General features: G+C 45.8%; 1 protein-coding gene across 1 annotated transcript in view; it reads left to right on the top strand.

Moving 5' to 3' along the window:
- LOC145391147 (protein O-linked-mannose beta-1,2-N-acetylglucosaminyltransferase 1-like) overlaps nt 1-12,114 on the top strand; it is a 48,063-nt gene that overhangs the window by 12,923 nt on the left and 23,026 nt on the right. The window contains exons 4-5 of the mRNA XM_080265829.1: nt 4,341-4,520; nt 11,542-11,779. Of these exons, the coding sequence (XP_080121955.1) occupies nt 4,341-4,520; nt 11,542-11,779 (418 nt within the window). The remainder of the gene's footprint in view (nt 1-4,340; nt 4,521-11,541; nt 11,780-12,114) is intronic.

The raw sequence follows: 12,114 nt of genomic DNA, 5'->3' as shown, positions 1-12,114 counted from the left end.
TCAGGACATTTTTCTTCTCTCTCTTCCTTCCTTCTTTCCTTCCGTTTTCCGTTTCCTTATTTATTTGACTCTCTCTCTCTCTCTCTCTCTCTCTCTCTCTCTCTCTCTCTCTCTCTCTCAGTTTCTTGTTATTCTCTGTATTTCCTTCCTCCCATCCTTCCTTCCTTCCCTCCTTCCTTCCATCCTTCCATCTTTTCCTTCCTTCCTTCCTCCCTCCCTCCCTCCCTCCCTCCCTCCCTCCCTCCCTCCCTCCCTCCTTCTTTTCTTGGCACTTCTTCGTGACTATACTCCTTTCACCTTAACGTGGCCCACATTTTCGTCCTTTTGCAGCTTATTTCACGTAGCTCAGTGGCAGAGAAAGACAGTACTACGGCTCCACACCCTTTCCTAATAGCACTTCTTCGTGACTAGCATCATTTTCAAGTGCTAAGCTGTTGTTAGAACTTAGGATTCAAGATGAAGGGATGGCAGTTTTGGGCCAAGTTAGAGTAAAAAGAGTAGAATTTCTCTCTCTCTCTCTCTCTCTCTCTCTCTCTCTCTCTCTCTCTCTCTCTCCCTCCCTCCCTCCCTCCCTCCCTCCCACGTTCCTTCCTTCCCACCCTCCATCCCACCCCCCCACGTTCCTTCCCTCCCTCCCTCCCTCCCACGTTCCTTCCTTCCCTCCCTTCCTCCCTCCCTCTCCTTTTGCCTAGTTTATATCCATTTAAACCTTGTAAGTAATGGGCTTAAATGCTAATCTTCCTCTCTCTCTCTCTCTCTCTCTCTCTCTCTCTCTCTCTCTCTCGTATGGGATAGTGAAACGTGGCTGGCCAGGACCGTAGAAATTATTGAGAGAGAGAGAGAGAGAGAGACAGAGACAGAGACAGAGACAGAGAAAGAAAGGGGGGAGAGTGAATGAGACGAGGAGAGGAGGGGAAGGAACTGAGAGAGAGAGAGAGAGAGGAGGAAAGATAAAAAAACAGAATCTCTCTCTCTCTCTCTCTCTCTCTCTCTTTTGTATGGGATAGTGAAACATGGCTGGCCTGGACCGTAGAAATTATTTTGAGAGAGAGAGAGAGAGAGAGAGAGCGGGGGGGGGGCCAAAACCTCCCAATTAATTCTAAATATATAAAAATCCTCCCATAAAACCAATTATTATTTTTTTTTCATAGTGGCGTATCCAGATTTTTTCTTTTTTTGAAGGGGGGGAAAGACGTGTATTTGGGAAACGTTTTTTACCTAAGAATATATTAGGAATTTTTATTTATTATTTATTATTTATTTTGGTTTTGGTGTATTGGGGTGGTGATGGTAGCTACTGTGTGTGTGTGTGTGTGTGTGTGTAAGTATTGTTATTGATTGGCTGGTACATTGCAAGATAGACTGACAGATGGAAAGATTATTATTATTATTATTGTTATTATTATTATTATTCCCTTCTTCACAACGTTCTCCCCACCCTTTCCCTCCCCTTCCCCTCCTTCTCCCTCTCCTCCCTCTCCCCCCCTTCCATCTTTCTCCCCTTCCTCCTTCGCTTTCTCCCTCTCTCTCTCTCCCTTCCCCTCCCTTTCCTCTTTTTTCTCCCTCCCACTTATTTATCTTCCCCTTCTCTTTCTCTCCCTCCCTCCCTTCCCTTCCTCCTGTTTTTCTCCCTTCCCCCTCCCTCTCACCCCTTCCATTCCCCCTCCCATTGCCTCTTTCTCCATCCCCTCCTCCACCCTCCTTCCTGTTTTTTTTTCCTTCTTCCTCGCTTCCCCTCCCCTCCCTCCCTCCCCTTCTCCGTCTTCTCCCCTCCCCTCCCCTCCCCTTCCCTCCCTTCCCTTCCCCTCCCTCCCTCCCTCCCTCCCTCCCTCCCTCCCTTCCCTCCCCTCCCCTCCCCTCCCCTCCCCTCCCCTCCCCTCCTCCTCCTCCTCTCCCCTCCCCTCCCCTCCTCTCCCTGACAGTAACGGGAACTTATGCTATTTGACTCTAGACTGGAGAGAGAGAGAGAGAGAGAGAGAGCAGGAAAGAAGGAAAAGAGTGAATGGAGAGAGAGAGAGAGAGAGAGAGAGAGAGCAGGAAAGAAGGAAAAGAGTGAATGGAGAGAGAGGGAGAGAGAGAGAGAGAGAGAGAACAGGAAAGAAGGAAAAGAGTGAATGGAGAGAGAGAGAGAGAGAGAGAGAGAGAGAGAGAGAGAGAGAGCAGGAAAGAAGGAAAAGAGTGAATGGACTGGTGTATAGATGTATCGTGTGTGTGTGTGTGTGTGTGTGTGTGCGTGTGTGTGTGTGTGTGTGTGTGCGTGTGTGCGTGCGTGCTTCCAGTGATCAGTCTTTATTCACATGATAGACAGTGAGAAAAAAGGAGGTAGATAAATAGATAGAGAGAGAGAGAGGGGGGGGGTTGAAGGGAGAGAAAGCAACGAGCGAGGGAGAGGGGGAGGGAGGGAGAGAGGGAAAGATATTGAGGTCTGGAGAGAATAATGGGGATGAGGGAGGAGAGAGAGAGAGAAGGAGGGTTGAGAGCTACAGAGATAGAGGCAGACAGGCAGACAGACTCATAAAGACAGATATACATACATACATACATACATATATATACATACACACACGGATATATACATGAAAACCTACATACACACACACACACACACACAAAGAAAGGGGAAAGCAGACATACATACAGATAGTTAGACGAGAGAGAGAGAGAGAGAGAGAGAGAGAGAGAGAGAGAGAGAGAGAGAGAGAGAGAGAATTAAGATTATTAGAACTAGGTATCTTCAGAGTTGAGAGTTATACCATAGGGATTGGGAGAGAGGGAGGGAGGGAGGGGGGAGGGAAGGAGAATGATGGAGAGGGAGGGAGGGAGGTAGGATGGAGAGAGACAGAGAGAGAGAGAGAGAGAGAGGAAAGAAAAGATAATGTGAGCGAGGAAGGAATAAAGAAGTGATAGAATGTTTGATTGATAAGGGAGAGAGAGAGAGAGAGAGAAGAGGAAGGCAGAGAGGGAAGAGAAGGCGGTAAGGGAGGGAAAGAAAAAGGAGGAAGAAAGGAAGGAAATAAGGCAGTAAGAGGAAGAGAAAAAGGAGTAAGGAAAGAAGGAAATAGGGAAGGAAGTGAGAGACGAAGATTCAAGGTCACAGTACTCCTATGACCTCTCGTGACCTTTTTTAACCTGATTTCCCCATGGACGAGAGAGAGAGAGGGGGGGGGAGCAGTAGAATTGTTACTGATTATAAGCCAGACGATTTATTTCCCTTCCCCTGATCTCTACAAACCTTCTGTGACCTCGGTTGACCTTTGACTGGCTTATGACATGACCTAATATCCTGTACAATCCTTCTTTGACCTCGTTCCTCTCTATAATCTTTCTGTGACCTCGTTTGAACCTGTTTATGGCGACCTAATATTCCCACATGCTAGGTCATAGAAGAGGGCAAGGGGGTGTATAGATATTAGCATTCAGGTGACGTGTGGAGAAGTATGACAAGAAGTGTGACAAGTATGACAGCAAGGACTTAAGAGAAAGGACATCAAATCTATGCCAGGGAAGTAGATAGATAAATAGATAGATAGATTGATAAATGAATAAATGAAAAATCAGTGGGCTCACTACACCTTTCAGTGATTTTTCTTCCCTGCAAATTCAGACTTTCTAAAACCTTCCATTTTAAAACTAAATTGATTTCACTTCATGGTAAATATATCATTTTAGAGACAGACAGACAGACAGATAGAGACAGAGAGGAGCAAAAAAAAATCGTACTCTTCGTGATGGTTTTTCTTCCTTTCTAAACGTTTAAAGATTTACAGTACTTCGAACTTTACTTTTGCCCTCTAGCCCGTTATACATTCATTTTAACAACTCTCCCTGCGTGCCAAAAATATTTCTCCTTCACCATCAACTCACAGAAAAAGAGAGAGAGAGAGAGAGAGAGAGAGAGAGAGAGAGAGAGAGGAACAGAAGAGCGCAAAAAATATATATATAGTTGTAATTTCAGACAACACAGATGACGACAATTCTATCTGTATTTCCACAGAACTTGAATAATATAATTTCTTAACCTCTCCCTTTTTTTATTTCCTTCACTTAAACAGACCAGAGAGAAGGAGGAGGGGAAGAGAAGCCACAGGGAACATAATATGGTTTGCATTTTAAGACTTCTACTACTACACTACTTCTGTTACTACTACTACTACTACACTGCTTCTGTTACTACTACTACTACTACTTTCTCGTCAACACACCTACCTTTCACTTTTTAGCCTCTCCCACCCATCTTCCTGTCTCTCTAACATGTCACTCATCTTCTTTTCTCTAATATCTCTCACTCATCATCCTCTCTCTCTAACATCTCTCTCTCACTTTCTCCCTCTCTCACGCAGATCGTAGAGGAAGGAGAGGAGCGTAAGGGCCGTGGCGTGCATGTGGTAGTACTGCACCAGGCCACAGGGTCGGTGATGGCACAGAGGGTATTTGACACCTACTCACCCCACGAGGACGAGGCCATGACCTTGTTCCTCTCCATGGTCTCACCTGGCAGGCTTCTCGTCCTCGCAATTAAGGTAAGGTGGGGAGGTAATTAAGATGGGGTAAAGGTAATTAAGGTGGGGTAAAGGTAATTAACAGGTATTTAAGGCTAGGTAGGTGATTAAGGTAAGATAGGGAGGTAATTAACGTGGGGAGGTAATTAAGGTAGGGAGGTAGTTAAGGTAGGGAGGTAATTAAGGTGGGGAGGTAAATAAGGTGGGGAGGTAATTAAGGTAGGGAGGGAATTAAGGTAGGGAGGGAATTAAGGTAGGGAGGTAATTAAGGTGGGAGGTAATTAAGATGGGCAGGTAATTAAGGTGGGCAGGTAATTAAGGTAGGGAGGTAATTAAGGTGGGGAGGTGATTAAGAGGAGGTAATTAAGGTGGGGAGATAATTAAGGTAGGGAGGTAATTAAGGTAGAGAGGTAATTAAGGTGGGCTGGGAGGTAATTAAGGTAGAGAGGTAATTAAGGTGGGCTGGGAGGTAATTAAGGTAGGCTTGGAGGGAATTAAGGGAGCTAATTAAGGTAAACAGGTCATAAAGATGTGTAGTGCAATAGATCATCATGGAGAGGGGCGCCTTCACGTGGTGGCACTGATATACCCAGGCGGATCCACTGCCTGGCTATACACACGTCCCTCAACTCCCTATCCCCCGAAGGAAGGATGGTAGATAGGGGTCATTTTAAGCCTGCAGTCCACGGGGTTCACGTTTTATATGAACCTGGGACCACAAGAATAACAGTCGATTAATGAAGCTCCCTAACACCTCTTCCTTAGCGATGTATTCTTAGATACGGGAGGCTAATATCGTTTTGTACGTTATATTTGGAGAGTATGGCGATATTAGAACGATTTATGTAACGTATAAGAGGACAGTAAGGTGTAATAAGCAAAATAAATCGCTTAGGAAAAGGTGTTAGGGAGCTTCCTCAGCCAGCGAGAATACGGGGTCAGTATGGTGAGTCCCGGGTTCGATTCCCATATGTACTGGCAAAAGGTTAGTTGATTTTTCCTTTGTCTGTGTATTTTTACTTCTTCATTGGTATTTACGTTCTTTGTGTTTATTATTATTATTATTATTATTATTATTATTATTATTATTTATTATTATTATTACTGTTATTATTACTCTTAGTAGTACAGGTAGTAGTAGTAGTAGTAGAAGTAGTACCAATTGAAGTAGTAGCACTAGCAATAGAAATATTAGTAGTAGTAGTAATAGAAGTAGCAGCAGCAGCAGCAGTAGTAGTAGTAGTAGTAGTAATAGTAGAAGTAGTAGTGTAGGCATAATATAACACAATATTATATGTAACTACGGTATACAGCTACATAGACATAGAAAACAATATGTAAAACAGGTATTTATGTCTGAGTTCTCCAGGAAGACACAACCACACCTCCCCCTTACCTAGACGAATCAGGAATGCCAAACACCCCTGATCATGTGCTGGAAATATGACCGTTACACACACACACACTGTAGTCGGAAGCTCGAGGGAGATATAAGTCCGATATCACATGAAGGAAATTGAGTAGGACAGGAGAGAACAAGAGGTAGAGAAGGAGAGAGCGATAGGGAGCAGGAGTGTGAGAGTAAAGTAGGAGGGCATCAGGTAACACAAACTTCCACCACCCCTAGGCTACACGGGTCACGCCAAGCTCTTAACCTTCATTCATTTAACTGTCTCACAATAAACCCCATCGACCCAAGTCTGCCTCTTTCATCATCCCACTGGAAATACGAAGAGAGTAACGGAACAGAGAAGGCCTACACTGACAACTACAACGCTTCACCATTACTTTCTCTCCTAGTGACTCTCCCATCGACGATACAACCAGATAACCTTCTCTGTATAAGTACACCCCTCGGCTACGTCTACTTACAGCAATAGCAGTAGTAGTAGTAGTAGTATGTCAGTAAGCAGAAACCCGGGCTAGGTGTTGGGTAGTCACTTTACATCCATTTTTGTTGTTGTCATTTGTCACCATAGATTTCCATACAGACGCTGACAACAACAGCCTTCTCTGTCTTCATTCCCCCTATTTTACCCGTCCTGTCTTTCTCAGTTCCTTATTTACCCTCTCTCTCCCCCAGTGCCTTCCTGCCCCCCACAATCCCCACCAATTCCCCAATACCCTCAACTCCCAGCACCGCCTCCAGTGCTGTGGTGTGGTGTGGTGTGGTGGAGCGTGGAGTAACTTTGGTAGTAATGGTGGAGTTGCAGCGGTGGATGCCCATTGGTGCTGTTGTTGCGATTGGGGTGGGGGGGTGTAAGTGGGAGAAGAGGGGATTGTGGGAGTACAAAAGAGTACAAAGGAAAGCAAACAGCAACAGACCTTATGGTTCTTTCGAGGCTGTTTGTTACAGAGTAGACTATGACTACAAGATCTTACTCTACATGCTCAAGGATAAGGATAGTAAAGCAAGAAGGCTCCCCCCGCCTCCAAACCCTCCAGTTAAAACTGGCAAGAAAAAGTGAGAAAAACCACCATGCAGCATGGAAAAACTGACATGGAAATTTCATAGGAAAGACTGAAAAGGAAAAGTTACATTCTATAATACATTATCTATAAGCTACCAGTATGAATAACCTGAAAGAGAAAATAGTAAAGTACAATGAATAATCGGATAAATAAATAAATAATACATGTCACTATGTACGGGTACGTTAAGTTTACGAGGCGTCTGCGGACACAGTGTGGAAATTGCACAGTGCACAGTGTGGATGTTTAGGGGTGGTGGGGTAGCCTTGCCTGGCGCTATTAAGGTAGGCAGCAGTCAATCAGGCCCCAGCTCCATTCATTCCACTGAGACTCGGAACTTTCTCATGCAGGACAATCACACAAGTCACCTCCTGAAGCAGTGACCCCTGGTACATTAAAAAAAATCCCGATGGTGGTCACTTAACTAACAGGGACCCTCAGTGACCCACAGCCCATCACAGGTCGAAAGTATGAGTAGTGACCGTTAACTCAGGGCTATCTGTGCAGATCCTAGTTTGTTCATATACTATATTTGCATTTAATAAATTGATCCAGTATCTAAAAAAATATAATAAAATATAATAAAATTAAAAATTATACATACACAAGTGTTTTATTCAGGAGTAAACATATTAAGCTGGGGGTTAGACGACAAATACTTATCGAGGCGACCTTTAAAGGTCAGTACTGTATTAGAATTTACTACATTGGAGGACAATTTATTCCATATATTTACAACTCTGTTGAAAAAGAAATTCCTAGCTTCATGCGACGGGAATCGTTTGCCAATTATTTTATGCCCATTGCCTCTAGTGTAATTCGAGTGATCAACTGTGAAGTATTTATCGACAGCCATGTTATCATGTCCTTTGAATATTTTGAATATGCCTACTTGAATTAGATCTCCTCGTATCCTTCGTTTAGTTAGGGTAAATAGATTCAGGGCTTCTAAACGTTCCTCGCACGGATTATTTCTCAATCTAGGCAATATCTTTGTCATCCTTCGCTGCACACTTTCAAGCTTTTCCATATCCTTTTTATAATACGGTGACCAAAACTGAACGCAATACTCCAAGTGCGGGCGTACTAAGTAGAATATTATCGGATTTATATTCAAATGCTCTGCCTATGAATCCAGTCAGTTTATTGGCTTTTTTCACAGCTTCTGTACATTGTTTGCTTGGTTTCAGATCATTTGTTATTATAACTCCTAAGTCTTTGTCATGGTTTACCCTATCAAGGTGAACATTATTCATGCTATAACTTTCTCTTATATTTTTACTGCCAATGATTAGCAGTGGGAAGGAGATGGAAGGAGTTGAAGGAATTGTGGGAGTGGGAGAAGACGGGGGTTGTGAGGGGGAAGGAAGTGGGAGAGAGAAGAGAGGGGTTGTGAAGGGGAAAGGAAGCAGTGAGGGACAGGTAGGGTGGACGAAGGGAGGGAGGTATGGGAAAGGGAGCTGTTTGTGGGGGAAATGGAAGAGGGGAGGAGGAAGGTAAGGGAAGGGAAGGAGCTGAAGAAGGGTAAGCTGTGGGAGGGGGAGGTATAGAGAGGGAGCTGTGTGGGAGGGGGAGCTGTGAAAGATGGGCCGACAATAAGACCAACACTACTAACAAATCTACAGTAATACTCGTAACCAATTATAACATCAAAGACAAGAAACTCTATTAATAAAACCAACTATATTAACAAAAATAACAGTAAGAATAATTTCAGTGTAGCAACTAGGCAGCTCTCAGAGAATGCACACCTCCATCGTGAATAGAATTTTAGATTTATTGATGTTACTCCCGTTTTCTATCAGACGAATACTTTTACGGTCTCACATAGTCGATTAATTCTACGGTCTTAGTCTACCCTGTTACAGTGTCGGAGATTGCATACCTCCGCCGACGCTAACGAAATGTATGGTTTATTCCTGTATTTGAATTTGGATCCTCCTCAAAATTTAACCAACTCTTCCTTGACCCACTGCCCACCTACCCACCAAAGTTCATTGAAATCTGATAGCAAATTTTTGAGATATTTTGTATACAGACAGACAGACAGACAGGCAGGCAGATAGATGGACAGTTAAATAGACAGAGGCAGATAGACAAACAGACAGACAGATAGACAAAGATAGACAGACGGACATAAACATACAGACAGATAGACAAACAGACAAGCAGATAGACAGACGGACAAATAAACAGACAGATAGACAGACAGACGGACAGATAAATAGGCAGATAGATAAACAGACAGACAGACAGACGGATGGACAAACAGACAGACAGATAGACAGACGGACAGAGAAAGAGACAGACAGATAGACAAACAGACAGGCAGATAGACAGACGGATAGATAGATAAACAGACAGACAGACAGATAAACAAACAAATAGAGACAGACAGACACGGGTGAATGCATAATCACCCCCAGTTGCGTAGGCGGGGGTAAGAACAACAACAACAACAACAGTATCCATAACAAGGGCACGAAACAGCGACAAGAACAGCAATAACACATTCACGTAACAATAACAGCCGTAGCCATAGTAACAGGAACAGCAACGGTAATGACAGCACGGTAATGGTGGTGATGATACGTACTGTGGGTGTTGGTGCTGTAGTGTGCAAGGGAGGGGTGGGTGACGGGGAGAAGGGAGAAGAGAGGGGGAGATAGGGTGGGAGGGGAGAAGGAAAGAGGGAGAGGGGACAGAGGGAAGGAGGAAACAGGAGAGGAGATAGGGAGAAAAAGGGAGAGGGGAGGGGATAGGGGGGGAAGAAGGGGAGGGAGATAGAATGAGAGGGGGAATGGAAAGAGGAGAGGGGAGAGGACAGGGGGAAAGATGGAGAGGGGAGTGGGTGGGAGGAAAGAGGGAGAGGGGAATGGGTGGGAGGAAAGAGGGAGAGGGGAGTGGGTGGGAGGAAAGAGGGAGAGGGGAGTGGGTGGGAGGAAGGAGGGAGAGGATAGGGTAGGGGATAGGGAAAAAAGAGGGAGAGGGGAGTGGGTGGGAGGAAAGAGGGAGAGGGGAGTGGGTAGGAGGAAAGAGGGAGAGGGGAGTGGGTAGGAGGAAAGAGGGAGAGGGGAGTGGGTGGGAGGAAAGAGGGAGAGGGGAGGGAGAGAAAGAGGGAGAGGGGAGTGGGTAGGAGGAAAGAGGGAGAGGGGAGTGGGTGGGAGGAAAGAGGGAGAGGGGAGTGGGTAGGAGGAAAGAGGGAGAGGGGAGTGGGTGGGAGGAAAGAGGGAGAGGATAGGGTAGGGGATAGGGAGAAAGAGGGAGAGGGGAGTGGGTGTGAGGAAAGGGAGAGGGGAGGGGATAGGGGGAAAGGGAGAAGGGAGAGGGGAGTGGATAGGGGGAAAGAGAGAGAGGGGGAGGGGGATAGGATGAGAGGGGAGGGGGAATGAGGGAGAGGGAGAGGATAGGGGGAAAGAGGGAGAGGGGAGAGAAGAGGGAGAAAGGGAGAGGGAAGTGGATTGGGGGAAACAAAATGGGGAGAAGAGGGAGGAAAAGGAAACACGGAGAGAGAGAGAAAAGAGAGAGAGAAAAGCAACGGTAGGTAAAAATAGCAGTACATTATAACGACCGGCATTCACACGCTTAATACAGGAAAAAATCGCTGAGGAAAAGATGTTACGGAGCTTCCTTAACCCTTTCACAACGAGGACGCCATATTTCTCGCGACGGTTGGTGGAGAGGGAGGCCTTCACGTGGTGGCACTGATATAACTGGGTGGTGGAGCTGCCTGGTTATACACACGTCCCTCAACTCCCTCCCTATCCCCCGAAAGGACGATGGTGGACTGCAGGAGGAGGGCAACTTCAGCCTGCAGTCCACTGGGTTCACATTTCAGATGAACCTGGGGCTACTACTACTACTACTACTACTACTACTACTACTACTACTCTTACCACTACTGCTACTACTACTACAATTACTACTACCACTACTACTACTACTATTACTACTACTGCTACTACTGTTACTACTACTACTACTACTGTTACTGAAACAAATACTATGACTACCACTACTACTACGATCACCATCACCACCACCACCATTACTACTACTACTACCACCACCACCATTACCACCACTACCACTACTACTACTACTTCTAATACAAATACTAAGACTACCACTACTACTACGATCACCATCACCATTACTACTACTACAATTACTACTACTACAATTACTACTACTACAATTACTACTACTACTATTACTGCTACTACTACTACCACCACCACCATTACTACTACTACTACAACTACTACTACTACTGCTACTACTACTACTGCTGCTGCTACTACTACTACTACTACTACTACTACTACTACTACTACTACTACCACCACCACCACCACCACCACCACCACCACCACCATTACTACTACTACTACTACCACTACTACTACTACTACTTCTACTTCTGCTCCTAAAATACTGTAAATACTAAGACTCCCACTACCACCACCACCACCATTACTACTACTCGTATTACTACACTACAACCACGACTACTACCACCACCATCACCACCACCACCACTACTACTAATCCAGCCTTTTTTTTCCAGGACGAGGGCACATTCCAGCTGAAGGGCGGGGGACGCGACGCCCTCAAACGCCTCGGGTCCACCCACGCCCACGACCTGGCCTGGCGGGACATGTGGGCGTTGGTGGCGAGTAAGGGCGGGAAGGTGTACCAGGAGCAGGTGTCCAGGAGTCCGGATTTCAACACCTGGGCCTCACCTGTCATGTTGAGGGCGGAAGTTCCTCTCGTACCCTTGGAAGGTGGGTGTGGAGTGGGTGTAGGTGGGTGTGGAGGGACTTAGAGGGGGTGTAGGTGGGTGTGGAGAGAGATAGAGTGGGTGTGGGTGTAGAGGGACTTAGAGTGGGTGTGTTGGGTGTGGAGAGAGATAGAGTGGGTGTGGAGGGACTTAGAGGGTGTGTGTGTGGGTGTAGAGGGACTTAGAATGGGTGTGGGTGGGTGTACAGGGAGTTAGAGTGGGTATGGGTGGGTGTGGGGAGAGGTGGAGTGGGTTTAGGTGGGTGTGGAGAGAGGTGGAGTGGGTTTAGGTGGGTGTGGAGAGCCCTGGAGTGGTGTGTGTGGGTGTAGATAGAGCAGGAGTGGGTGTAGGTGGGTGTAG

This window comes from Coenobita brevimanus, chromosome 2 (genome assembly GCF_032717465.1).
Source record: "Coenobita brevimanus isolate Jiangsu-jjx chromosome 2, ASM3271746v2, whole genome shotgun sequence".
Taxonomy (NCBI): domain Eukaryota; kingdom Metazoa; phylum Arthropoda; class Malacostraca; order Decapoda; family Coenobitidae; genus Coenobita; species Coenobita brevimanus.
The sequence above is the reverse complement of the archived record's forward strand: the minus strand, read 5'-3'. Positions and strand labels throughout refer to the sequence as shown.